Source organism: Pipistrellus hanaki (genome assembly GCF_964339955.1).
Source record: "Pipistrellus hanaki genome assembly, chromosome: 5".
Lineage (NCBI taxonomy): Eukaryota > Metazoa > Chordata > Mammalia > Chiroptera > Vespertilionidae > Pipistrellus > Pipistrellus hanaki.
The window spans coordinates 18,669,983-18,697,831 of NC_140507.1; the positions used below are offsets into that span (position 1 = coordinate 18,669,983).

Sequence of the window (27,849 nt, forward strand, 5' to 3'; positions counted from 1 at the left end):
AATTCCCTCTTCTAACTCCTGCTTCTGTGCAACAGTCCTGTTCCTGGGAAGAGTTGTCTGTGCTCCCACTTGTTCCTTAATTCTCAAAGTATGATATGATCCCTCATACACCTCTTACCACCTCGCCTTCTCAATCTCCTGGCTTTGCTTTGTTCTCTCTAGACCCTTTCCATTACTATGTAGTGGTCTCCAAGTCCTGGATTTACCATCTCCCCCCCCCCCTCAGTCTTACCCTCTGCCTGGGTGTTCCTGTCCAGTTTTGTGCCATATCTGCCCTGTGCAGGTGACCCCCCCAAAACCTATCTCCAACCATAAGATCTATCCCAATGAACAGACCTGCCAAAGCTAGAACCCTAGAAATCTATTTGATTCTTCTCTTTCCAATTCTATTCCTGCATTCAAACTGTGTCTCTGTGTTTTGAATAATCCAACCCAGTCTGACACCATCTGCAAACCAAGACATCCCAGATTATATCCATAAATTCAGTGGAGTCCTTTGACCCAAGTTCCTAAGTTTAATATGTTCTCTTTAAAGAAAGACCACAGCCATGCTCGTTCTAGAACTTTATTGGAAGTTGGTTGTGTACACCAATGAGATCAGATCAAAGTAAAAGCATCATTTCCACACAATAATATCCTGATATCTGTGCTATCTTTTTATATAATTTGCATGTCCAATGAGGCTCCTGATTTGGGTCAAAGAGCTTGAGTGGTCCAGAAATCTCTTTATATAAATATAAATCATAGCATCTAAAATAACCATCATTGTTTTGAGCTAGTTTCCAAAGTCCTGGGAACAGCTCTTAACACATTAGTCAGTACCTTGAATTGTTTGCAGTGCTGGTGGGAGTGAATGAAGGGGGTACATATACTACGGAGCTAAATCTAGCAGGAGTGGGGGTGAGGGGGTACGAGGAGCTGGGGACTGGAGATAATGAAAGCTGGCCGGGAACTCGACTACCCTGCATTTTCCAACATTGCTAGAGAGTCCAAGCTAAGAGACTCCAGAGCAGAAAGAAGGAGTTGCCCCAGCTCCCTTGGCATTGCCAGCACGTGGCAGAGCCCTCCTTCAGATTGTAGAAGGAGAGATTCTGGCACAGACCAAGTCCTGGAAAGTTCCCCCCTTTACCCTCCCCCTCCCCCACTACCATGATGAATTCCCTCCCAAATCAGACAACTTGAGGCTGTAACACATCAAAGAAAATCCCTTTGAGCCAGTGCACGGCTGGCTCCTTGGAATGAGGACAGAGTGCCTTTGTGTGGTTTGAGCTGAGGGGCACTGGCAAAGGCTGTTCTGGCCCCACTGTCTCCCTTGCCATCTTGAAGGCCACATCAGTAATTGGGTTCTTTGGTTCTTCCAAGCTTCTCAGCATCCAGCAGTAACCCCTGTGTACCGGGGTTGGCTTCGTTGCTCACAAACAGCCTCAACTCCCACCACGATGTCATGGGTTCTCACAACCCTATGAGGTAGGAAGGGCAGGGGTCGCAGTCCCCATATGAAAGATGAGGAACCTGGAGCTCACAGAACTAGGTCCCCCAGCGGACGCATGCAACTGGCCAGTGGCAGAATCAAAACCAGAACTCAGGTCTCCCCTCCCGTATCAAGCAAGCTTCAGAGTCTCTCCTCCAAAGTCCCTCCTGCTGCTTCTCTGAGAAAGGGGAGGAGCCTGGGGGAGGGGATGCTGCCCTCATCCCTCCCCTGCCCCCTCGTGGCAGGCTCTCAGACAGCCCCGTTGAGGACAGGATGAGTCCGCATGCGATAGATGATGACCGCAGTGGCCGGGCACAGCAACAAGGAGGTCATAATGACGATGGTGGCCAGGATGATGAGGACAATGACCCAGACATCCAGGATGTGCTTGGGAAGTACGGCCTCCGCGGGGACCTCGCTGCCGGCATCCATGCTGCGTCACTCTGTAACAGACAGCGAAGGGGGGGAATCACTCTTTGGCACCTTCTCCCTGCCTCCCTGGCGGGGAGAAAACCTGCTCCAGGAGTCAGAAACTTGAGTCACTTATGAGCTGTGTGATCTTTAAAGTTGCTTGATCAATAATTACAATGGCCTCATTCACCGAGGGCTTCCTGTGTGCCAGGCACCGTGCTAGGCACTTACAGGCACTAACTTACATAGTTCTCACTTCAACCACCAACCCTAGGGGGTGGGGACCCTTGGGGCTTTTTTGTTTGTTGGCCTTTACCTGCAGTTATTCCCATTTTAAAGATGAGGACTCTAAAGCCTTACAAAGTTTAGATATAGCTAATTTGCCCAAGGAAGTGAAGCCAGCTGGGTGGGATTACAGCACCTCGATGTTTAACTATTAAACCACCAAATTCCCAGTGTATTTCTTCTATAAAATGGGAGATTCATTGCTTTTGGTCCCTTCTCCCATTCCCCTGGTAACAGAACCCCCTCTTTTCTGTGAAGAACCTACACACTCCATGTCTTAGCATGCTCGCTTAGCACAAGGGTGGATATGTGACTTGGGCTTGGTCATTAAAAATCTCCATAGCCTCAATTCATAGTGGGCAACCCAGGCCAGATCAACCAAAGTCCTCTCAGGGCTCCTATGCACAAGCTGTTGGAAAAGATGACCCTTTCTGCTGGGATGCTAAACTGAAGGGTGTGAGTCTGGAAGGGCGGGTGTGGGCTATCTTGCCCATATGTGGAGAGCCTGTGCTAGAGATGGAAAGAAAAATAGAGCTGCCTGTTTTGAATAATCCAGCCCAGTCTGACGCCATCTGCAAAACAAGACATCCCAGATTATAAACCAATTAGAGGCTCAGTGCACAAAATTCGTGCACTGGGGGTGGGGGGCCTCAGCCTGGCCTCACCCTCTTGCAGTCCAGGAGCCCTTAGGGGATGTCCGACTGACAGTTTACACCCACTTCCCGCAGGCCTAAGCCGTCAGTCGGATATCCTTAGCACTGTGAGCCCACTTCTGGCTGAGCAGCACTCCCCCTGTGGGAGCACACTGACCACCAGGGGCAGCTCCTGAATTGAGCACCTGCCCCCTGGTGGTCAGTGCGCATCATAGCTACCGGTCATTCTGCCGTTAGGTCGATTTGCATAGTAGCTTTTTATTTTATAGGATGGTTTCTGGGTTTTGCTTAAGCATTGCCAGCTTGGTTTCTCTGATTTGGAGCTAAAAGAGTTCTGATAGATAAAATATATAAATAAGTTGTTCCCAAGCATTTTCGATTCACAGCCCCCTTAATGTCTTAGTAATTTCTTTACAGCACTCCAGGCCCAAAGAAATAGCTAGCAGTTCTGTTTATTATGTAGTTAAGGTCAAGAAACTTAATAAACATTATGTTCAAACTAAAATAGTAACTATTTGAAAAAAGTAATAGACACAAATTGAAAGAAAAAAATATGTTTTTAATTCTTAAGTAGTTACTGAGTAATGGCATGTGTGCAACATTTGGACTCTGCATAATTTTTTAAACTTCAGAGTCAGACTGGACAACGAGGTGCTCACTTCCTAGTCTGCATTCATTGGTGTGCAGTATTTGCTGTATCATAGCAACCACCCAAAGCTCAGTTCCACAAATTATAGCATAATCAAAAGGAATGTAGTATGATTAATGTTAAACTGTAAGCTCTCTTCCATCAGTTTACACAGGGTCTGAGAGATGTCAAATATCACTATTCTTGTCAAAAATATTAAAGATCTTGCAATCCCTATACAGCCAACTTTTCAGTGAGTTCACTGTGGCTCCCCAGGACCCAGTGCACAGCTTGGGAACCACATTCCCTGTTCAGAGGCTGGTATAAACAACCACCCATGCCGAAACCGGTTTGGCTCAGTGGATAGAGTGTCGGCCTGCAGACTGAAAGGTCCCAGGTTCGATTCCGGTCAAGGGCATGTACCTTGGTTGTGGGCACATCCCCAGTGTGGGGGGGTGCAGGAGGCAGCTGATTGATGTTTCTCTCTCATTGATGTTTCTAGCTTTCTATCCCTTTTCCTTCTTCTCTGTAAAAATTCAATAAAATATATTAAAAAACAAAACAAAAAAACACCCAAGGTTCCTTTTAAATCTAAGATCTTTTTTATTTTATTGACTATAGAGAGAGGAAGGAAGAGAGACAGAGGAAAAAAAACATCAAAGATGAGAGAGAATCATTGATCAGCTGCCTCCTGCATACCTCGCATTGGGGATTAAGCCCAAAACTCGGCATGTGCCCTGAACGGGACTTGAACCCTGACCTCCTGGTTCACAGATCGACACTCAACCACTGAGCAACACCAGTCAGACTAGATCTAAGGTTTTTAATCCTGATGATTCTGGGTCCCAGACAAAATTCCCAATTCCAGTCCTATTTCCTGCTTTTATGTAATTAGTAACTTTTCCTTTCTAGTCCCTTTGGCTCCATGCCCACTGTTGCCACACTAAGTACAGTACTGATTACCATACTTTGCTACTGATTATAGAGTCCCCAAGATGTACATACAAGAATGTTTATTTCTGCATCGTTTGTTATAGCAACCAACATAACTGAAGTGTCCATAAATAGTAAAATAAAGTAGGGCATATCCATATAATGGAATACCATACTGCAATTTCATTCCTTCATTTAGCAAATATGAAATGCTTGTCACACACCAAGCATTGTTCCAATATGTTACAATATTAACTTATTTAACAGTTATTAAAAATAATGATGGTCTGTGGAGGGAAATTAAGCGCAGGATAATATGAATAGGATCATTCCTTTGGTTTGGATTTCATAGAATTAAGTAGATAGATAGGTAAGGGTATAAAAATGAAAAATCTTTTATGAGCAAAATCTCTTTTATGAGTGTTAATAGTGATTGCTTTTGCGTGTTACACTGGGAGTGGAAGTTTTTGCTTTTCATTCTTCATGTCTTTACAGTGTGAATTTTCTAAACATGAGCATGTTTTGCTTTTTTTGAATTACTGAAAATTTATTGCAATTGTTATTGGTGTTTATAGAACATCTGCTAATTGTTTAGAATATTCTAAGATTCATGGGGATGGACATAGGTTTTCTAGTCACTGTAAGCAGCATAGATGAGGAATCCCCAGGGCTGAAGAATTTGATATTATCAAAGAAGCAACCCCATTTTCTTTCTTTTCTGGATTTTTTTGTTCTTTTTTAAAAATCGAAGTATAAGTGACATATAACATTATATTACTTTGGGGTGCATAATGTAATGATTTGAATTTATATATATATTGCAAAATGATCACCACAATATGTCTAGTTAGCATCACCACACAGAGTTAAAAATGTTTTTTCTTGTGATGATAACTTCTAAGATTTACTCTCATCAATGTTCAGATATGCAATACAGTATTATTAACTGTAGTCACCATGCTACACATTACATCCTCATGATTGATTGATTTTATAATTGGAAGTTTGTACCTTTTACCCCCTTCACCCATTTCACCGAGCCCCCACCACCTGCTTCTGGTGACCACTAATCTGTTAACTGAATCTATGAGCTCCAGTTTTATTTTACTTTATATTCCCCTTATAGGTAAGATGATATGGTATTTCTCTTTCTCTGCCTAATTTCACTTAGCACAATGCCCTAAAGGTCTACCCATGTTGTTGCAAATGGCAATATTTCATTATTTTTGAACAATATTCCGTATTTATATACCACGTTTTCTTTATCCATTCCCCTATTGACAGGCACTTGGGTTGTTTCCATGTCCTGGCTATTGTAAATAATGCTGCACTGAACATGAGAGTGCAGATATCTTTTCAAAGCAGTGTTTTCATTTTCTTCAGATAAATAACTAAATGTGGAATTGCTAAGTCATATGGCCGTTCTATTTTTAATATTTGAGGAACCTCCATACTGTTTCCTTCTGTGGTTGCACCAACTACATTCCCAACAGTGCATGATACTTCCCTTTTCTCCACATCCTCACCAACACTTGCTATTTCTTTTTGATAAGAGCCATTCTGACAGGTGTAAGGCGATATCTCATGGTGGTTTTGACTTGCGTTTCCCTGATGATTAGTGATGTTGAGCATCTTTTCATGTAAATATTGGCCAACTGTATGTCTTCTTTACTTTTCATTTTTTTACATCAACTGGATGGAGGGGAAAATGGAAAAGGGGGGTGGGGGGGTGGAGGGCTTGGGAGGTGTCTTTATAATTCTCTGTATTAAAAAGAGTAAATAGCTTCCAAAACTCTCTGCGAACAGGACTTTTCTAAAGCGAGACTGTCAGGGAACCAAAGCTTGTCTGCGCCACCCCGAGACCCCGCCCTATCCAAGCGGAATACAGAAGCCCTCCTAGCTGAGACACTGTTGATTCTCACAGCCAATTGGCTTGGAGATCAACGCATCCCAGTGATACCAACAATAAGCAAGGCTTAACAACAAGACTGCACACACAGCCCACAGGGCTACACCAAGACTGTCCACCACAGGTAACTGGGAAGGCTGTGCTACTGGGCTCTACCAGAACACCTAGCACACAAAGCTATTCCATCAAATCAGGGAAAAACAACTAAAATGCAGACAAGAGGAAGGACACAAAGGAAGGAGATGGAGGAAAAGAAAAGATTGGACATTGAGTTCAAAACTACAGTTATAAGGTTATTCAACAATATTCTAAAAAAGGCCGATAAAATAAACGAGACCAATGAGGATATGAAAAGGGATCAACTAGAAATAAAGAAAACATTGTCTGAAATAAAAAATATTACACAGAGTCCTAAAAACAGACTGGAAGATTGCAAGAATCAAGACAAAGATTTAGAACACAAAGAGCCAGAGGACACTCTTCTGCAGAAGCGAGAAGATAAGAGAATCCAGAAAGTTGAAGATAGTGTAAGAAACCTTTGGGACAATTTCAAGTGAACCAACATCAGAATTATGGGGATTCCAGAAGAAGAGAGAGAGCAAGATACCGAAAAAATACTGGAAGAAATAGTGACAGAAAACTTCCCCCACCTGGGGAAAGAAATAGACTTACAAGTCCAGGAAGCCCACAGAACCCCAAACAAAAGGAATCCAAGGAGGACCACACCAAGACACATCATAATTAAAATTCCAAGGGCAAAAGACAAAGAGAGAATATTAAAAGCAGCAAGAGCAAAGCAGGTAGTTACCTATAAAGGAGCACCCATACAATTGTCAGCTGATTTCTCAACAGAAACCATGCAGGCCAGACGGGAATGGCAAGAAATATTCAAGGTGATGAATAGCAAGAACCTACAGCCAAAAATACTCTACCCAGCAAAGCTAACACTCAGAATTGAAGACCAGATAAAGAGCTTCACTAATAAAAAAAAGCTAAAAGAGTTCATCACTGCCAAACCAGAATTATATGAATTGCTGAAGGGGGTTATTTAGGAAGAGGAAGAAGATAAATATAAAAATTATGAACAACAAATACGTAACTATCAACAAGTGAATCTAAAAACCAAGGGAATTAAAAAAAAATTGATGAACAATATTAACTGGTGAATATAATAGAATCAGAGGTATGGAAGGGGAGTGGACTGACGATTCTCAGGGAAAAGGGAAGTGGGGGTGCGGGAAGAGATTGAACAAAAACTGTGCACCTATGGATGAGGACAATGGGGGATGGGGAAAGGACAGAGGGTGGGGTGGGAACCTGGTGGAGGGGAGCAATTGAGGGGGGGAAGAGGATCACATTTGTAATAATCTGAACAATAAAGATTTATTAAAAAAAATTTTTAAAAAAATAAATAAAATAAAAAGAGTAAATAGCCAAAACTGGTTTGGCTCAGTGGATAGAGTGTTGGCCTGCGGACTGAAGGGTCCCGGTCAAGGGCATGTACCTTGGCTGTGGGCACATTCCCAGTAGTGGGCGTGCAGGAGGCAGCTGATCGATGTTTCTCTCTCATCAATGTTTTAACTCTCTATCCCTCTCCCTTCCTCTCTGAAAAAAATTCAATAAAATATATATTTTTTAAAATAAAGTAAAAAGTAAATACATATATTTATGATTTTTAAGTCAAATAAGATTCAAGTCTGAAACTAGATCAGTGGTCACCACGTGTTATAGAGAGTGCTCTGTGAGAACTACCTTTGAACAGTATAAAAAACACGAATTTCTGGGTCCTATTCCAAACTTAGAGAATTAGACTCAAGAGGAGATGGAAGGGGCCTTTTCTCCTCATTTCCCAGGTGATTTGAATGTGCAACCAGGTTTGGGAACCCCCGAACTCAATCATCTCTAAGGCCTCTGCAACTCTTCCTCGCACTAGGATTTGAGAATTGATTCCGAGGTGCTCCGCTGCCTGTCTGGTTGGATCTGGGCAAGTCTGAGGTTAAGGAGAAGCCTCTGTCGAGGCTCCCTCAGGCCTGCGGAGGAGGGAGAGCATGGGCTGGCCCTGCCTCAGCCTTGGAAATGTGGTCACCGCTCTAAGGTCTGCAGCATGGAAGCCTGAGTCACAGGGACTCCCGCACAGTGCTCAGGAGGTACGGGGGCGGGAGAACTTACTCTGTGGTCTCCTGACTACATCAGCAGCTAGCCTGCTTTGGGCCAAAAGATCCCCACAAAGCTCTTTCTGGTAAACCCATTAACATGAGTCCAGATGCCAGGAACACGTCATCTCCCTGGCTGGTTTTCGTAAGCAAAACCTGTCATTTACAGGAACTCAGGCTTCGGGCTCATCCACAACCAAGACACAAAGAACACTGAAGCCAGAGCCAACGTTGTTTCCCAGATGGCAACGCTGAGGCCCGAGGTTCCCCCACTTCAACCCCACGGCCTTCCGGAAGAATCATTCAAAGTTATAAATCTGATCAAGTCACTGTCCCACCTTAAACAGAACAAGTAAATGAGTGAATGAAACTTTATCTGTAAAGTGTATTCTCAACTTATCATACTAATATTATTCTTTTGCATACAAGATTGTTTAAAACCCCCATCTCCCTCCCTCTCTCTCTCTCTCTCTCTCTCTCTCTCTCTCTCTCTCTCTCTCTCACACACACACACACACACACACACACACACACCACACAGATAAAAGTGCAGCTGCTCTAGAATGCCAGGGAGGAGCAAAGGGAGGGGGTTTGGGGGCCTACTCAGTCAACAGGGCTAGATAAATATCCTTAGAGGCCCTAAGCCCTAGAGATTAGAGAGCTCACCCCCTTCACGTATACAACTCAAAATAAAAGTAATACTACACCACAACACAAAAATGTACATGTTACAATGACAATGACGTTAAAGTCACTAATCACTTTTCCCAGTTATTTTGTTGGTGTCTGCTTAGCACAGCTGTTCAGCTTCCCCTTGACCTCTAGGTCCCAGGGCTCCAAGGCTGGCCATCCACGTAGCCAGACGACAGAGGGCACAGGGAGCACCATCTGCCTGTGTCAACCTCCCCAATCCTTGAGCTCATGTCCTTTTGTGGGCTGTTCCTTCCCAGGTAATAGGGATTCCACTCATCGTAAAAGGAAAATTTTGTCCCCAAAATAAGAGCTCCGCAAACGTTCAGCATCCTTAATGGCGTGCGGGAAACATCCGCTTGAGAAAAAGCAGGGCTCTGAGCTGCTGCTAGCTGACTTCTGTTTGACCTCTGTTTGGCATCTGGGTGCTCTGGCTCCTTGTGAATGCATGAAGCCCTGCTTCTCGGCACATTTAATTAATAACCAAAGATTGATCTGCTTATCATTTGCTTTGATAATATTATCAAATAATATTCCTTATTATTTCTAATTAATGAATGGGTCCTGTCAGAATATGGCCCAAACCATTCACGTCACAAACTTAACCTTATTACTGATAAAAACGTGATGTTTTTATGACCGTGGGAGGTAAAACAGCAGTCAATCCTAAACTCCTGTGTTTTTAAGCCAGCATCCTTTATCTGCTGACCTCACTCATGAGTAATAAACTTGACAAGTGTTTAATAGAAGTTTGTCTAAGGAACTGAATTGACACCACCCTGAGCTGATAAGCAGGGAAGCCACTGTTCTCAACCACTGACACCACCAGGCCCTACACCTGCCCTGAGTTGGAGTGCAAAAGTTAATAATCCCAAATGACTGTTTTTGTGTCCATTAACAAGATTAAGTGTAAGGATGAAAAACTGTAGCTCCTCCAAAGGAAGAAAAACATTGTACCTTCTCCAAAGGTGGAAAATCCATCCCATCTACCAAGTACCGTACATGGTCCAGCCTAGGGAGGAAAGGGGATGGGTGCCCCGTCTCCTGCTTGGGGAAACACCAAGTTTTATTCTGAGACCATTTTTCTAAGCAACTAACTAAAAATCCTTTTGCAAACAAACAAGTTCCAGCCAATTCCATCATATGGCAAAATTTTTAGTTCTAATAAACAATATATAAATTTTCTACATTAAAATTTCCTACAAGTCAGAATTTTAGAATAACTGAATAACAAGGTGAATAATCTGTGCTACCTACCCACCTTTTAATGATGAGGCTCATTCCCAACAGCTACTGTACCTCTGATAGAGCAATATTGTTTTTGGTTGACACTTATCAGAGCAAGTAACTTTGTCCAGGGTATTTGTTCATTCATTCGTTCATTCATTCACTCACTTGGCAAGTACTTGGCAAGTACTTATGATATAGAAGTCACTCTTTTAGAAACTACCATTATTTATTCAGAAGATATAGCTCTTTTACTTCCAAGGAGCACAGAGAAGAACCCCTCTCCTTTATACCCTTAAACATGAAATCCCACAAGCCGGCATTTCTTTAACAAATGCATGGGACAAGTGCTAAGCACTGTGCTTGGCCTTGTCCCAGACATTAACGTACTCAACCTTCACAATAATCCTGTGCGGGATGTGTTATTTTACAGATGTGGAAACTGGCTAGTGATCATAAAGCTAAGTAAACTGGATTCAAACTCAGGTCTCCTGACCCTGTCATCACCACTACCCACAGCTACCTCCAAAGCATCCACATGGACCCCAAATGTGCGAGCATGGAGTATGGCAGATCCACAGTTCTCTTCTAAGTCCAGGTCAATCTGTTACCGCTTTTGGCCAAAGCCATTTTAGATTTAGAGAATTAAGAAGAGATATGCAATCTACAAAGATTAGGACTTTTATTTCCAATACTAGACCAAATGCCAAACTAAACCATTTTGAGCAATACTCACTGAGGACAACTAGAAAAATTGGACCAAAAAAATATGCTTGAAGGCACTAGCAAGTAGCAAAATAGTGAATTACCACAGTAAGATCTGGGAGGACAGAAATCCAGGGCACTGAGTTTGGCATTTGAAGCGGTATTTCCACTGGCGGGGAGTGGAAACTAAGCAGTGTTTCTGACAGACTCAGGAGTTCAAGCCAGCCAAACAGGGAAACTTAACCCCTTGCATTTTGAGGTTGGATTTAAATGAGCATTTTTAGTGCTAAGCGTGAACTAGACGTATATCAAGCAGCTTTGAATCATCACAGTCCCAGAAACTGAATTAAGGTTGTTCCAGATTGCGAGGTGCCTGGCAGAAGCAAACCTTTATCCTCTCTCAAGGAGATAACATCCCAATAGACTTCAATTTTTCCCTCCTCAAACATAATGTTCAGTACTAACCAAAAAATAAGCAGGAATGCAAAAGGGCAAGATGATATGTACAGAACCATCAGAAACAAGAGACAACAGAAAAAAGATCTGTAGGACTCCAGATATTGGAATGGTCAGGCTTGAAATAACCTTGCCCACTACGGTCAAGGAGAAAAAAAATAGAAGATTAAGAAATTTGAGAGAGAACTGGAAACTATGAGAAAAAACACAACAGATATTTTTAAAGAACCAAATAGAAATTCTAAAACTGGAAAACATAATAATAGAAATAATGGAAATTGTGAGATCATGAATGTATGTTTTAAGCCACTAAATTTGTATTAATTTGTAATGGCAACATTAGAAAACAAATATTGCAATACGGGGTTTGTCCTGTGCAGATAAAACTACTACAAACTAATAGAATTCTGGAAATCTACACAGAATATAGACACTGTCTAGTTTAAGCCACATAACCTACTTTAACCACATAACCTACTTTACACTTCACAGATTGAAGACAATGACTCCCCCGAATCTCAGAGCAAATCAATGGCAGGACAGAGGGGAGAACTCAGGCCTCCTGGTGTGCATACTCTTTTCACTTCCATCACTAGTCAGGCTCCTTGATTTCACCTTTTTACTTGTAAACGGTGACAGAGGACCTTGAGGCCCAGAGCCCTAAGCAACTTCACCATTGGTGAAGCAGGTGAGATTGTTTTCCAGGAAAAACCACATACACACACACACACACACACACACACACACAGACACACACAGAAATGTCCTGACACACACACACACACACACACACACACACACACACAGAGAAATGTTCTGTCAGAATCAGTCCTTTACATTCCATCCCTTTAACTTAAGGCCCAAAGGCAATTAAATCTAGTGAAGAAGGTAATAGCCAAATCTTGTAACTTATTTATCCCTGACTCTGGGTAAGAACATTAGAGAAGACACTGGAATCCTACTTGTAGGGGGAGATTCCACCAAATTGGGGGGAAAGCTCACATGCATATGGGATGAAGCATAAGGAGAGCAATGGGTAACTTGGTCTGGATTCCATTCTGCCCTGGCAGACTTCACCCAACCGACCTCACTTTTCCTCACTGAATGCCTTTCCTCTCTCCTCTGTGGTGTTGATACTGAAAGAACAATTCTTAAATCCACCATCCCCAAGCTCCTGTATTGGGGAGAGTAATAGGTGGAGGGAATCCTGGGAAATGGCAGGAAAACCTGTCCTTTACACTCCAACTCCCACTCCCACTCATACTCACACTCACACTGAAAAGTTGTGTTAAATGCCCAGGCTTAGAGGCCAGGGGCTTGGATTTAAATCTGGTTCCACCACTTTCTAGCTGACCAACCTTGCACAACTTACATTTCATAATGCTTTTATACCCTCAGCTGAAAACAAAAACAAAAGTGAGGAAATAATGGTATCTACCCCATAGGGTTCGGAGAATTCCATGGGACAATCACACATACAGTATTTTCCGGCGTATAAGACGACCCCCTAATTTTACAGTTAAAACATAGGTTTAGGCCTATATTCGCTGTATAAGATTACCCCCCACTTCCGAGGCAACACCAGTTCTTTTTTTAATGGACCGCCTCTCTGACTCTGGCCAATCTGAGCAGGCTTTTTACTAGAACACAGTGTCATCTTATACGCGGAAAATATGATAGTTCTTAGCAGTGTTCCAACACACTCAATAAGTACTCTGTGAATGTTTGTTCTCTGATTAATTATTCCTGGCCTTATGAAGGGATTCATTGATCCAAGCAAATATTCCACCCTCCTTCAGCTAGTTTGTTAGAATCACTAACTTGGATCATATCTTTAACAATGGAAACAATAGATGATTAATCTATATTAATGATTTTTAAAAATCAACCGGCAGCATGCTCAATTTACTTGACCTATCCCTCCAGTTCAAGTATGAAACTGGTAGAGTAGCAATTTAATCTAATTCAAGACACATTTACGGCACTATAATCAACACTGGAGATCAAGGAGTGGTGTAGAGACAGAGATCAATAAAATAGTATTTGTCCTTAAGAAGTTCACTCTCTTATGGAGGAAAAAAGACATTAGTTGTAATAGAAGATAAAGAAATGCTACCTGAAGGTACAAACCACATGCTACTGAGAAGAGGGAAGAAGTAGAAAGAGCATTGACTCTGGAGTTAAGAGGATCTTAATTTGAATGCTGCTTTCCACCCTTACTGGAGGTGCGACTTTGGAAAAGTTATTGAAAATCTCCAAACCTCAATCTTCTGATCTGTACAGTAGGAATCCTAAAAGCATTGCCTTGCACCATCCTATTGTGAGAATAAAGTGAGGTGAAATATATAAAGCCCTTGAACGTAAAATATCATTCTCATTGCTTTGTTTTTGTCTAAGTAAAATAAAAGCCTTTACAAGGAAGGAGGCCTTTGGACACGGGCTTCAAAGAGAAGTAGGAGCTCAAAAAAGAAGAAATAAGGGGAAAGGCAGGATAAGCAGAATAAGGCCAGAGGTGGTGAGCTACCTGGTGTGTTGGGAGCATATGTAGTCCTTGTGGTTTTGGCAAGAGGCTTGCCTCTGTAAGCTTCAGTTTCATTTGTAAAATGGAAATCATAACACCTAATGATAGTAACCACTTCATTGCAATGCCAGAGAAGTTGAATGAGCGGATACACATAAAGCACTTAGGACAATGGCTGGTACACAGTGAGGGCTTCATATAAATTCAACTGAGCTAGTGAACACAGCATAGCTCCTACATTCAAAGAGGTCAGAGGACTCACCCTTCGTTTGGGTGCCGTGACTGCTCTGAATCTGGTCTAGGAAACCACAGTGATAGTTTCATAAACCAATACCCTTTTATGGTCTGTCCCAGCTTTGACCTTCCACCAGAAACGCACACCCTCCACCTCTTAGCTGCTGCTCACAGTTAACTTTTTTGAGAGGTTGCCAAGGTTATCCAACCAGTTTTATCACTAAGGAGTTGACTGAGAAAAAAGGCAATAAAAGAAATGACTTCCTGCTGGCAGGCGAGCTTAATTATCCCAAAGTGGGAGAAAAGGCAGAGAAAGGCAGGTGGCTTCCTGCAGGTGTCACTGCCAGAGCTCACAGACAGTGCTGCTGCTGCTGCTGCTTCATTCCCACCAGACACAGGGGCCAGAGAGGAGGCAGCTAGAACCCGCTGTGAGTCACTGATGCTGGCGGCATCTCTTCAAGCATCTTGCAGAATGTGAACAATGAGGCTGATGGTTCCCAAGGCAATACACTTGGGAGTTTACCAGCATCACACAGCTTATGGGACCTCTCGGGAGCTGGTGAGACTGTCAGAGAAGAATAGAGCATTTATTTATTTATTTTTAAATGTATTTTTATTGGTTTCAGGAAGGGAGAGGAATAGGGAGAGAGAAATATCAATGATGAGAGAGAATCATTGATTGACTACCTCCTACATACCCCCTCCTGGGGATCAAGCCCACAACCCGGGCATGTGACCTTGACCAGAATAGAACCTAGGACCCTTCAGTCCATAGGCCAATGCTCTATCCACTGAGCTAAACCATCGAGGGCTGGAGCATTTAGACAAGACAGAGAAGACAACCCAAGTACCAGGATGGAGCCTGGGTAACCTCATGACCTGTGTCCCAAATGCTGGTGTCACTTTGAGACCTCTGTTCATGCTGTTCCCTCTTCTTAGAATGCTCTTCCCCCCAGATCTTCCTTTTCTGTTTTTAATATATTTTTATTTATTTCAGAGAGGAAGGAAGAAGGAGAGAGAGGTGAGAAAGAATCATTGATCAGCTGCATCCTACACTCCCTACACTGGGGATCAAGCCCACAACCCGGGCATGTGCCCTGACTTGGAATCAAACCGTGACCTCCTGGTTCATAGGTTGATGCTCAATCACTGAGCCACGCCTGGCCGGGCCAGATCTTCCCTTTCAACATCCAGTGTCTCAATGTCCACAATCTCAACTTAGATGTTACCTCTTAGGAAAAATCCAGATTCTCTCTGACCTTGTTTATTTTCTTTATACACTTTTCACAATATAAAGCCTGTTTATTTGCTTGTTTATTTGTTTTTATTGGCCATCTTTACCTGCTCCAATACAAGCCCAAGATCAGAAGCCTCAGCTCTTGTTCGCTGCTGTACCCTCAGCACCTATCACCTGCCCTGGCACACAGTAAATGCCCAATATCTTTGAGACCGATGAAGGGATGAATATGGGCTAGCTGGGGAACTTTAGATTTGAGCTCAACTCCTGGAACCTCTGTGGTAGAAGTCCAGAGAGGCTTCTCAACCCCACAGAAAGTCCAATGACCCTAAAAGTCAGAACCCTATCTCTAAAATAAATGATAATCTCTGATTGGATCATTCTCTGGGCTCTCTGCACATCCAGGAAGGATTATGGAGGTCTCTTTGTTTCCCAGCCCTCCCTGTACTTACCAGGCAGAGGAGGACTGGACTTTCAGAATAATGCCTTCTAGAATTTGCTTTTACTCATTTGCTGGGGCTGGTGAGCTCATATTAGTGTTTTGATCCCCTGTGCTGAGATGCTGGGCATTGAGGTTGGTGAAGAGATGTGAGAGTTGCTGCCCAGGGTCTGAACCTTCCTTTCTTTGTTCTTAGAAGAGGACAGGGAGGCTGATAAAAGGGGAGGAGATTTCCCATGCCAGGATCAGTGTGAAAAGGGCATCCCAGCTCACATTCATATTAAATAAAGTTCCCCTCCAATAATGTAAGAGTTAGACCCAAGCATTTACCAACCCAGCACAGAGTCCATTTCACCAGGGACTTTTGTTCCACAGAAAGGGTCCGGAGGGAGGAATGGCCGGGACACACAACTATCAAAAATGTGAAATAAATCAAATCGGAGGCATTTCTCTGATGACCCGATGTCCCAGAGGAGAGCTCTGTTCTCATTTTACCCCATTTGGCTTCTGTCTCCTCCAAAATTCTTAACAATAAAGACTTGTTCTGTGTCCGAGCTTCTATCTGTTCCTCCGTGGCTGGAAAATGGAAAAACACCAGAATACTTCAAAGAGATCAACAAGCAGGCAGAGCTGCACAAGACTGAATGTACCATCAGACCCAGCCAATCACAGAGTCTTGGAAACCAACAGGGAGCCAGCAGAGGAGAAACCCGGGCAAAATCCACAGCATCCTGTTTAAACCTCTACCATCCATCATTGTGACGTGCCGGTGACTAAGTGTTTGCCGCATGCTGGCCTGACTGGAGACTGTCCATAAGGTGGGCTGTCAGCGGGGCTCAGTGGCAGCTGCAAGGGCACTAGTGTGGCACTAACCCCCTGCCTCGCTGCATCTGATAGGTGAAATAATAGCCCCTTGAAGGTGTCCATGTCCATGCCCCTCAACCTTGAATACGAAAAAGGAAACATGACTCAGATGGTGGAACCATGTGATTAAAGTTAAGGACTTTTGGGTAGGGAGATACAAAGTGGGCCCAATCTAATCACGAGTCCTTAAAAGGGAAGAGGAAAGCAGAAGTTTCACCATGAGGCGGACCCGACTCTCGGTTGCGTGCTGTGAAGATGCTGAAAGGCGGCTATGAGCCAAGGAATGCAGTGGCCTCTTAGAGCAGAGGAGGGCCCCTTCTAGGCAATGAGAAAACAGTGACCGTGGTCCTACAACCAGAGGAACTGGATTCTGTCAACAACTCAGAAAAAGCAGGGAACCAATTCTCCCTTAAAGACTCCAGAAAGAAACACGCCTAGGGAAGCTTCGGACCCACAGAATTGTAATAGATTAATACATTTGATTTCTTTAAGCCAGTGGTCGCCAAACTCATTCATCAACAGAGCCAAATATCAACAGTACAACTATTGAAATTTCTTTTGAGAGCCAGATTTTTTAAACTGAAACTTCTTCTAATGCCACTTCTTCAAAATAGACTCTCCCAGGCAGTGGTATTTTGTGGAAGAGCCACAGTCAAAGGGTCAAAGAGCCGCATGTGGCTCTAAGCCATTAAATCTGTGGTAACTTGTGATATGGTAGCATTAGAAAACCAATACTACTGTGTGATCCTAAATAATACCTTTTTTTCAAACTGGGCCTTAGTTTCCTGTCAGTCAACTGGAAAGGATGGACAAAGTGATCTAACTCTAAGGGTCTGGCTGGCTCTCAAAGACTGCCTCTGCTCCCCTGACATTCACCTCCCCGAGAACCCTGCCCCAAGTCCCGGACCTCTTCATTTGAAACCATTAAGGAAAAAATGGAAAGGAATGATGGGGAGAAAAGATTAATCTTTAAAAAGCCCCAAGGAGTCTCAAGAGGCAACTGGGCACTCAGAAGGAGATTCGGTACTTACTTGACTGTCCCGCAAGGGAATGAAGTGGGAAGTCTGGGAGAGCAAGATAAAAGCTTCACAGTCAACTGGTAGAGGTTGTCCAGAGCACTGAGTTCAGAAGGATTTCCTAGCCTACCAGGTGTAGCTCAGTGGTTGGGCATCTACCTATGAACCAGGGGGTCATGGTTCAATTCTCAGTCAGGGCATATGTCCAGGTTGTGGGCTCAATCCCAATGCAGGGCATGCGGGAGGCAGCTGATCAATGATTATCTCTCATCATGGATGTTTCTCTCCCTCTCCCTTTCTTAATCAATAAAAAAAGAGAGAGAGAGAAGGATTTCCTGGCCTTGTGGGGGTTATGTACAAGGTCCTGATTATCAATGTCTGCCTGGGGCCCGGGATGGGGGAGTAGGGACATGTGTGTCAGATATGTGTCATCACTAATTGAAACAAAACTAGTTTAGTTTTGTCTGTCTTTCCTTCTCTCTCTCCCATTCCATTTCCCCTGATCCTATAATACATAATGGGTCACCAGCAATTTACACGCCCAATTGCCCAGTCAAAGGCCAAATCAGCTCAAATATGGAAGCTATATCTATACACAGCTAAGCAACTTAAAGCAACATGGTTTCGTACTGAATCTGGTTTGCTTTTGTCCAATGTGTCAGGCAGCTATAACTCTGACTTGTTCCCCTTTCTGGCCACCTAACTTCTGGAAATACACCATTCTCACTTGACACTCCTTGTCTATTCCTGTGAGTTGTAAGGTACCAGGGTCCCTAGTAATTCACTAGTCCAGTGGCTGTCATTTAACTTCTCCCTGGACTAGTGAATTACTAGGGACCCTGGTACCTTACAACTCAAGTAAGTGACCGAGGCAAGATCTAACCTCATAGCCCCCAATTTCAATGCAATTAAGAATATGGGCCCTGGAGCCACACTGCCTGGGTTCAAGGTACAGCTCTGCCACTTAGTTCGTGAGTGACCGTGGGCGCGTGACATACTCTCTCTGGACGTATGGATGTAATGATGATCTCTACCTCATAGGATTGAGGTAGACTAAATGAATTACTCCATATAAAATGCTTAGAATAATGTCTAGCTCATAGCACTCAATAAGTGCCAAGCTTGACTACATCATTCGTCTTACCTGGCCAATCAGGGTGGGGGCCTGCAGGGTGTGGTAATATCAACATTTGCTCCTATAAACTGTGAGTGTGAGTACGTACATTTATCTATTTTTGATACTACAGTCAATAGCGGCAGTGTACGATCAACTCAGATAAAGATCCTCTTTCCTTAGAGATGTTTCCTGTGTAGATTTCATCCATGGAGAGGAAACCGAAGTGCAGAGACGGATGAGCATATGGCTGGGGAAAGCTGGGAGCTGTGACTGCCTCTTTACCCCTCGGTCTGTCACCCCTGGGCTCAGAATACAACCCGACCACGTCAGGCCCATCCCTCCTGCCCCGGCTCTCATCCATTTTGTCTCTCACAGCTCGGTGATTCTCAGGCTGTGCTAGAAAGGGGGAATCCCCCAGGCCTTTTATGCAATGGAGCCCACAGTCCTGACGCCTGAGAGGTCAGTGTTGGGAAAATTTGATGGAGCATGACTTGTAATCTCCCACAGCATGATTCACGGCCCGGGACAGCTGGAAACAGGAGGTGCCTGCTGGTGCAGAGAAGCGCTTGTCCTCGGCCTTTTCAGTTGTGACTGCAAACGTGCATGCTGTCCTGAGCTCAGACGGGCTTTCCTGAATGTGCTCAGAGGGTGGCTAAGTGGCCTTCATAACCCAAAGAACACGTGATGCAACCACAACTGCCCATCTGTTTAACTCCCACTTCCTCATCCGACAGATGGGAAGGTGCCGTGCAGACAGTGGAAGGTAGCTCTGAGCGTCTCCTGACCCCCCGGGAACTGTTCTTTCCACCTCCACCCCCCACTCTTGACCCCATTCAGGCACCCAAACCCCTTCTGACTCCGTGGGCACTGCAATGGTGGCACAGTTTGTGGCAGATGTGCACTGAATCTCTGATACTTGAATGACTGAGCCATTTTTACACCTGCAGTCTAGCGCTTTGAGGAATCTATAGACAGGGGGGAATGTGTGAGCCCACGGGGCCAGGGGGACCGGCGCTGTCAGGAAGCACCCAGAGGAGCTGCAGGGGACACCCTGGTACCGTCCCTGTGAGTAAGCCCAGCCTGGCTGTTCCTTCAGCATCAGAACCTCTGCCCGGGAACAGGTTCCTATGGCTCCTCTCATTCTTCCCCTCAATAAACAGTATTGTGCCAGGCCCCGTGCCAGGTGCTGAGAATGTCTCAGGGATGCGCCTAGAGAGACAGTCCCTACCCTCAAGGAATTTGTGGAAGGGACACGGATGCAAGGGAACCGGCCACCGGAACAACCAAGTCCCCACGAAGGCAAGAAGCTAAGGAGGGAGCCTGAAAGGAAGCCTTCTCCCCAAGATGTTTGCACACCCCTCTCTCCGGACTCCTGTAACGCAAAGGCTCTTTCCTCCCAGGGCGGCCACCCATCACCCCTGACTCCAAACTCCCAGCGCCTTCCGCGGGGGGCGGCAGGGGGGAGGGGAGTCGGGGGCTGTGAGACAAAGGGGACCGACCCCCGGACACAAGCCTGTCTCCTGGGAGGCTGGAGCTCACCCGCCCGAGGTCTGGCCTCGCCTGGGGCCCAAGATCGCCTGTGTGTCAGGAAGGCAGCTGGAACTTAGGGTGAGCGGAGGAAAAAGGGGAAATGCTCAAGTGGGGGAACGAGGGAGCGGAGAGGAAAGAAGAGGGGAGTTGGGAGGGCACTGGGACAGGGGCAGCGTGAGGACCGGAGCCCCACGCACGACCCCCGACGGCCCCACTCACCGGGTCCGCACGGCTGCCTTCAAAACGCGCGGCCGCCGCAGCTGGATGGCCGGGGTCTGGGTCTGAGAAAGTTCCTGGGACAGGAGCGGCCCCAGCCTTCCCCGAGTCCCCGCAGCGGGACGCGGCCCGGCCCTGGATCTCTGCGCTGGGGAGGCAGGCGCGCGCGGAGGTGGCGGCAGCAGCGGCTGGGAAGCAGCTGGCAGCGGACACTCCAATCTACAGGCTCAGGAATTCACGGCCGCCAGGGACCGCCCCCCGGAAAGCCGGCCCGCCCCCGCTCAGCTCCTCCCCTTGCTCCCCGTGCTCCCGGGGCTGCGGGTGAGAAATGAGCCAGCCCCGAGACAGGACAGTGAGGAGTCCCCTGGTGCCCCTCGCAGCCTCGTCACGCAACAGCCTTGAGGCCCTGAGAGTTACTTGGCCCGTGTGTGTGTGTGTGTGTGTGTGTGTGTGTGTGTGTGACCGGAGGGGTGTCTGCTCTCTGTATTGTATGTAGCCCTACAGGGCTGACCCAAAATGTGTCCTCCCAGAGCCTTCCAGGTGTAGGCAGAGCAGGGAGAAGCCCATGGATTCGGATGGAGGAACCGGACTCGGAGCTGCTGCTTTGCAATGTGCTGAGTGTAGGATCCTCAACAAGAAACTTCGCCTTGTGGACTTCCCTTCTCAGTTAAGTGAAGGTACCAGCGACTGTCTCCCACCCCTGTTGAGAGGATTGGCCTAGAGCAGCGATTTCAACCATTTTCATCTCATGACACATGAATTACTAACATTCGGTGGCACACCAAATATGTTATATGTTGACAAAAAAAAGGTATAATTTTTATTCTTTCGAACTGGATGGCTATTGTGCTGGCTGTCGTCATTCGTTTATTTGACAAGGGAAAGGGGCCAGGGCCCTTGAATAAACAGTCAGATATTGCATGCTTTAAACATTCCGGCTGAACATTGCTGACTGAGAGGATCAGGGGAAAGGAAGCTGGTTGGTTGTCTGCTGTAACATATCTCTGACATCCTGTTTATTTTCTGATAACAGTGAAATAGCCCAATCTAAGGTGATCAAAGGCCCATTAGAGCTTAGCCTCAGAGAGGCCCGCCATGCCCTACTGGTCCCCGCCCAGCCTCCACACAGGGAAAGCCAGCGCTTCCATCTCCTGCCCGCTGCCTTTGTCCTGTGTGGAGGCTGGGCGGGGACTAGTAGGGCATGGCAGGACTGTGGGTCCTATCTCGGCACCCACAAATGGTAATTCAGTAGTCCAGTGTTCACCAGGCTTACTCTCCTGAAAAGCAGGAGCATGTTCAAAATAAAAGGGGAAATTGAAGAGCATCTCATCCAAAATGCCTCCTTTTATAGATGGAAAATCTAAACCGAGGCTCAGGAAGGTGGAGTGATTCCCCAAGGTCACCAGACTAGGACTGTCTGATACAGAGCTTAAACTCTATACACTCTGCACTAACGATTTGGGGCAGGGTCTGATTTTATCAAGGCCTGAAGTTCAGAACTCTGGGACCATGTAAAGGGCCCTAAGCCTACATGAAACAGCGTTAAACCGTGCCCTCTTGCCCTAGTTCTATCACCAGTTTGTCCAAAAATGAAAGGAAGGGAGTTGAATTAGCTGTTCTCTGAAGTCACTTATACTTCCAAAGAGCGAAGGCTCAAAGATCTTAAGATTATTAGTTTTGAGTTAAAAGCAGTCTGTGTGAGGTGATATTTCTTGTTCCACTGATGGACAGGTTCTGGCTGAGATATCAGCTCCCTCCTTACAGACCCATAGACAGCTCAGTTCTCCCCGAGAAGGCAGGCACTGAGACTCCCCTTTCTCTCTCCCTCTCTTCTTCCCCTCCCTCTGGAGAAATTCCTGAGGTTCTTTTTGCTCTACATATCCTTCGCCAAAATACCTCTATTCTTTGAGGAAGCCCTGCTTGCTTGCTAACTCTCAAAAGAAATATGCTTTTAGTTTGAAAACTGATGTAGGAAATTTTATTTTTAATTACATCTTTTAAAATTGTAGCTGAAAGACCTAATGGAGCTAATGATTGGGCAAGGAGGTAAAATGGTGGAATTTTCCAAACATGTGGAATTTGAGATAAAACAAAATGAGCAGACAGGAAGAAAGAAAGGGAAATGGAAGGGTTGCATTTTCTGGCTTTGAAGTGGAGCAACAGTCATGCGGTCTCATTAGTGCGGTTATAATTATTTGAATCCATTCTCATGGCTTAATTCCAAAGTGTTCAATTATTACAGTCATGTAGCTGAGAGACAAAAGATTGCCTATTACTGGCAGATACCGTCAGTCCAATCAGTCCAATTTTTGAAGTAAATGTGGTCTCAAGAAAAAATATACTGGGTGGGAAAAAAGTCTTATGGAAAATAACTCAATAAATAATAATACAAGAATAAACTCTGTGTTTCATGTACTCAGAACTGTAAACCCTCTTGCCCCACCCTGTATAATAAAAGCCTCTGCCTTTAAAACAAACAAACAAACAAACAAACAAAAAAACCGAAACCGGTTTGGCTCAGTGGATAGAGTGTCAGCCTGCGGACTGAAAGGTCCCAGGTTCGATTCCAGTCAAGGGCATGTACCTTGGTTGCAGGCACATCCCCAGTAGGGGGTGTGCAGGAGGCAGCTGATCGATGACTCTCTCTCATCGATGTTTCTGGCTCTCTGTCCCTCTCTCTTCCTCTCTGTAAAAAAATCAATAAAATATATTTTAAATAAATAAATAAATAAATAAATAAATAAGATTTCCTTTAAGAACACTTCTTGAGCATCTAACATGTAAAGTGTTTCACGTATATCATAGCATTTAGTCCTTGCTACAATTCTATAGTGAAAATGTTATTAACCCCCATTTTATACATGAGAACACAGAGGCCCAAAAAAGGTCAGTTAAATTGTGTAAGATTAGCTAGCCAGTAAGTGGCACACTGATTCTAAATGTTCTACACCTAACTGATGCCTACTGAACCAAATCCTCTCTGCCCCTCTGTCTTTTATTCTATGAAATGGGGTGACTCCTGCCCTAGCTAGTGCACAATGCAAAATCCAGAAGCACAAGCAGACCATTAGATGCACGACTGTGATAGACAGTAGATGACAATAATTGTGGGAATCAAGCGGAAAAATTGTTTTGACATCTACACAGTGACACTAAATTTAGATTGTCGGTAAATATTACTTATTTACTTTAAATATGAAGGCAAGTTTCTTTGTCCCTCCAGATTCACCCTCCACACACTTCTCTCTCCTGCTTTGTGCATGGGGTGGTATCACCTCTAACCCCATCAAGGAGCCCTGTGGCAGGCACGGTCAATGCTTGTCCAAATTCGTTGGACCTCACCCACTTCAGCTCTCTCCAGATTTCCAACTGCCAAGATCTGCATCTTTGTGTCTGAGGACTGTCCCCAGACCCACAAGAAGGCCAGTCTGCCAGTCTGGCAATCCAGAAGTACCCAAGAAATAACCCAACTCCAGGAGCAGCCCTCAACCAGACACCAGGGGTATAAATGTTCCAAAGCCCTCACTTTTTAGAGGAATTAGTCTGGGGCATATGCTTACATTGTTTCCCAGAGTTTCTCTGTGGGACTAAACCCCTATTATAGCTGGCTTAGTAACACAATCTTATTGGTTACCTTCTCTTTCCTGTATCACTCCCTCACTCCTCTACTCATCTACTCTGAACTTCTTATATGAGTTTTCACTCAAATAGACTTTCATTTAAACATAGTCTGCTTCTGAGGGAACACAGACTAAAATAACTTCCCTAAGGTCTGGCTTCCTGTTGGGTTCAGCTAAGAGGGAAGTGCCAGCAAGAGCTGAGACATGATGCATTTGTACCCTCCACTCCCGGGGCTGCCAGTGCTCCTGTCAGGGGCCCTCTTCACACAGTTCTCTCTCTTCTGGTTCCAGGAAGCGCTCCCTCCCTTGACGCTTTCAGGCAATAAGCAGCATCCACCTTCACTATCCTGGGATACTGCAGTATTCCTTGTGATCGCTCTCCACCCACTCAATAATCCCTTTATTAAACATTTCTCAAATTCTGATGTTAGCCCACCATCTGCTCCTATCGGTATCACCAGTGATTCAGCAGGTTTGACAACTTCTGGATCTGGTCTCAGATAGTTGGTGATGAGGCTATTATGGAGGGTACACAGGTGACCACAAGAATGGTGGAGGGAGCAGAGATGGAGAGACAAGTGCATAGTGCAACAAAGGCTAACTGGTAAGGCAAGGTGGGTATATATATATATATATATATATATATATATATATATATATTGCTGTGTAACAAAGTATCTCAAAATTTAGCAGCTTAAAGCACACATTGATGACCTCAGTCTAGGGGTCAGGGGCCAGGAGTCAGGAGCTGCTTACCAAGGTAGTACTGGCTCAGGGTCTCTCATGAGATTGCAGTCAGGCTGCCAGCTGGTTCTGTACTCAATACTTGACTGGAGCTGAGAATCCACTTCTAAGCATATGTACTAGTTGTTGGCAGACCTCAATCCTCACTGGCTATTGCTGGAGGCTTTAGTTCCCTGCAACGTGGCCACAGAGCTGCCCAAAAACAAGCACCCAACCCAGGAGCTATAGACTTGTATAATCTCGGACGTGTCATACTACTACTTCTGTTGTATGCTATGGGTCACAACCCTGGCGTAATGTGGAAGGAGTGTACACAGGGGTAGGAATACCACTGAGGGCAGATGTGGAGGCTGGTCTGCACAGGTGCTCAAGAGTAACAACATATCCCATTGAGCTTCCTTCCCTGTGAGGGCAGAAAGATCTTCAGATGAGGCACAGACAGCTCGAAGTCTAAAAGAGCTTCCCAGAAATGAACTGTAAGAGGCACCCAAGATGGGAGAGTGGGAAAGACTGGAAATTCCAATCATTCATATATATATATATATGCAAATTAGCCAGGTGTCACGACTGGTTTAGGAGGAGCTGCATGCCACCCCCAGCCCCAGCCGACACACACCAGGGGTGGGGGCGTTTTCCACCCCCAGTGGGTGGCGGCAGCAGCTGGAGCGAAGCAGCCACAGTCCCAGATGCCTGGCAGCGGCCTGGGTGCCTGGCAGCAGCTGGAGCGAAGCAGCCCGGGAACTGGGTGCTGAAGGAAGTCAGTGGCTGCACCAGGGAAAGGAAGGCCTATTCTTGCACGAATCTTCGTGCATTGGGCCTCTCGTTCAAACATAATAAAAGAAAACAATTTAGTGCTCACTAAGTTGGAGATCCAGTGTAACTTTAGGCGAACCACTTCCTCTCTCCGAACCTGTTTTCCCACTTGTAATACTGACTAATCGCTGTGGCCTAAAAACAAATACTTACATAGCAACTTATGATGTTCTATGCTTTACCCACATTAACTTTTATTAACTCATTTTGCCTTCACAGCAATGGACAAAGCCTGTTTGTTAGAGCCCTTGGCACCATTCCAAACAGGCTGGGCTCTGTCCCACATCAGTTTCTCCTCAGCCCGGGCTGGAGCTCTAACCATGCGATTAATGTGTTTAGCGAAGGACTGGGCTTTTTTCTCTGAGCCTCTTGTGAAATAGGCTTTCCTGTGTGGTAATCAGAATGCTTTGTGATTTGGAACCAAGTAAACTAGAGACTTCACAAAGTTAGCTCCATCGCCTTCTTTCCATGATGCTTTCTTTTTTACCTCGGAGAGAGGGAACAAATAGTCTTGATAATTTCTGAGCAAATTCCCAGAGGCTGCATTGGACCAAACCGTGAAATGGATTATCCTCTGGCCCATTAAGGGCCTCCTTGGTGTGTGGCTCCAAACGATCCTTCACATGGCAGTCTGTGTACATGACCCCCCAGAGTTGGGCATCAGGCTCTACCTTCAAAATAGAGTCAGAATGCCTGGTTCCTGGCACTGTCACCTCCTGCCTGGATCACTGCTGTAATCTCCCAACTGACCCCCTGCTTCTGTTCTTGTCTCTCTGCAGTCCATTCTCAAAACAGCGTCCCGGGTGACCCTTGTTAACTGGACGTTGGATCATGTCACTGCAATGCTTGAAATCCTGTGATGGCTCCCCAGTTCCTTCACAGCAAATCCAACATCCTTAAAATGCCCTTGAAGACATTACATGAGTGTACTCCCCACTCCTTTGCCTCTGAGACTTCATCACCCATACCTACCTCTGCCCCTTGCTCACTCTTTAGTGGCTTCCCTGCCTCCTTGCTGTTCCTTACTTAAGCCTTAGAGACTTTGCTCAGCCTCTGCCTGAAGGGCTCTTCCCCCACATCTACTAGGCCCACTCCCCTCCTCCTCCAACTCTTCCCTCAAATCTTTCCTTCTCACAAGGCCTATCCTGATCACCCTATTTAAAATTGTGATCTGCCTCCCTTCCCTTGATTCTTCTAAAAGAAGGCACTGTTGCCAAAACTGGTTTGGCTCAGTGGATAGAGCGTTGGCCTGTGGACTGAAGGATCCTGGGTTCAATTCCGATCAAGGGAATGTACCTTGGTTGCGGGCACATCCCCAGTGGAGGGTGTGCAAGAGGCAGCTGATCGATGATTCTCTCTCATCGATGTTTCTAACTTCCTATCCCTCTCCCTTCCTCTCTGTAAAAAATCAATAAAATATATTAAAATAAATAAATAAATAAATAAATAAATAAATAAGTAAAAGAAGGCACTGCTTAAAAATCAAAAGAAAAATACTTTCCAGTTACCATCTTCCATCTGCCAGCAAATTTCAGATAGATGAAGATGGCATTCACCCATTCAACTGATAGTTACTGAGTGTCTGCTTTGTGTCAGGCCCTGAGTGAGGCAGGAATTCAATCTTTAGTTCTATTTTATTCAACTCAACAAGAATTGTATGGGTGGTCTTCAGGAACAAGCCTTTGGGTTGGGTGGGGAATTATGTCAAGATGGAGCTTCAACCAAGTTAGTGAAGACAATAAACTTGACAGGAAGACCTGTGTTTAAACCCTAGTTTCACCTTTCACTTCCTCAGTGGCCTTGGGAAAGTCCTTTCCTTTTTGGGGCATCAGTTCTCCATCTATAATAATAAAAGTGTAATATGCTAATTAGACCCTACAGCCGAAAGAGCTTCTGGACGTCCTTCTGGACAAAGCCACGGCAGTGGGGGCTGAGGCAGAGGAGGTTAGGGTTGATCAGGTAGGCAGGAAGGTGAGC

The 27,849-nt window shown here is 45.1% G+C and overlaps 1 protein-coding gene across 1 annotated transcript; it reads right to left on the bottom strand.

Moving 5' to 3' along the window:
- Nucleotides 1-547: 547 nt before the first annotated feature.
- On the bottom strand, nucleotides 548-20,936 carry SMIM3 (small integral membrane protein 3). Its single transcript, XM_084884084.1, has 2 exons — nucleotides 20,699-20,936; nucleotides 548-1,914 (listed from the first exon to the last, which is right to left on the bottom strand). The coding sequence occupies exon 2, from the start codon at nucleotides 1,901-1,903 to the stop codon at nucleotides 1,721-1,723; it is 183 nt and encodes a 60-aa protein (XP_084740210.1). The 5' UTR covers nucleotides 1,904-1,914; nucleotides 20,699-20,936; the 3' UTR covers nucleotides 548-1,720.
- Between the last annotated feature and the right edge of the window lie 6,913 nt (nucleotides 20,937-27,849).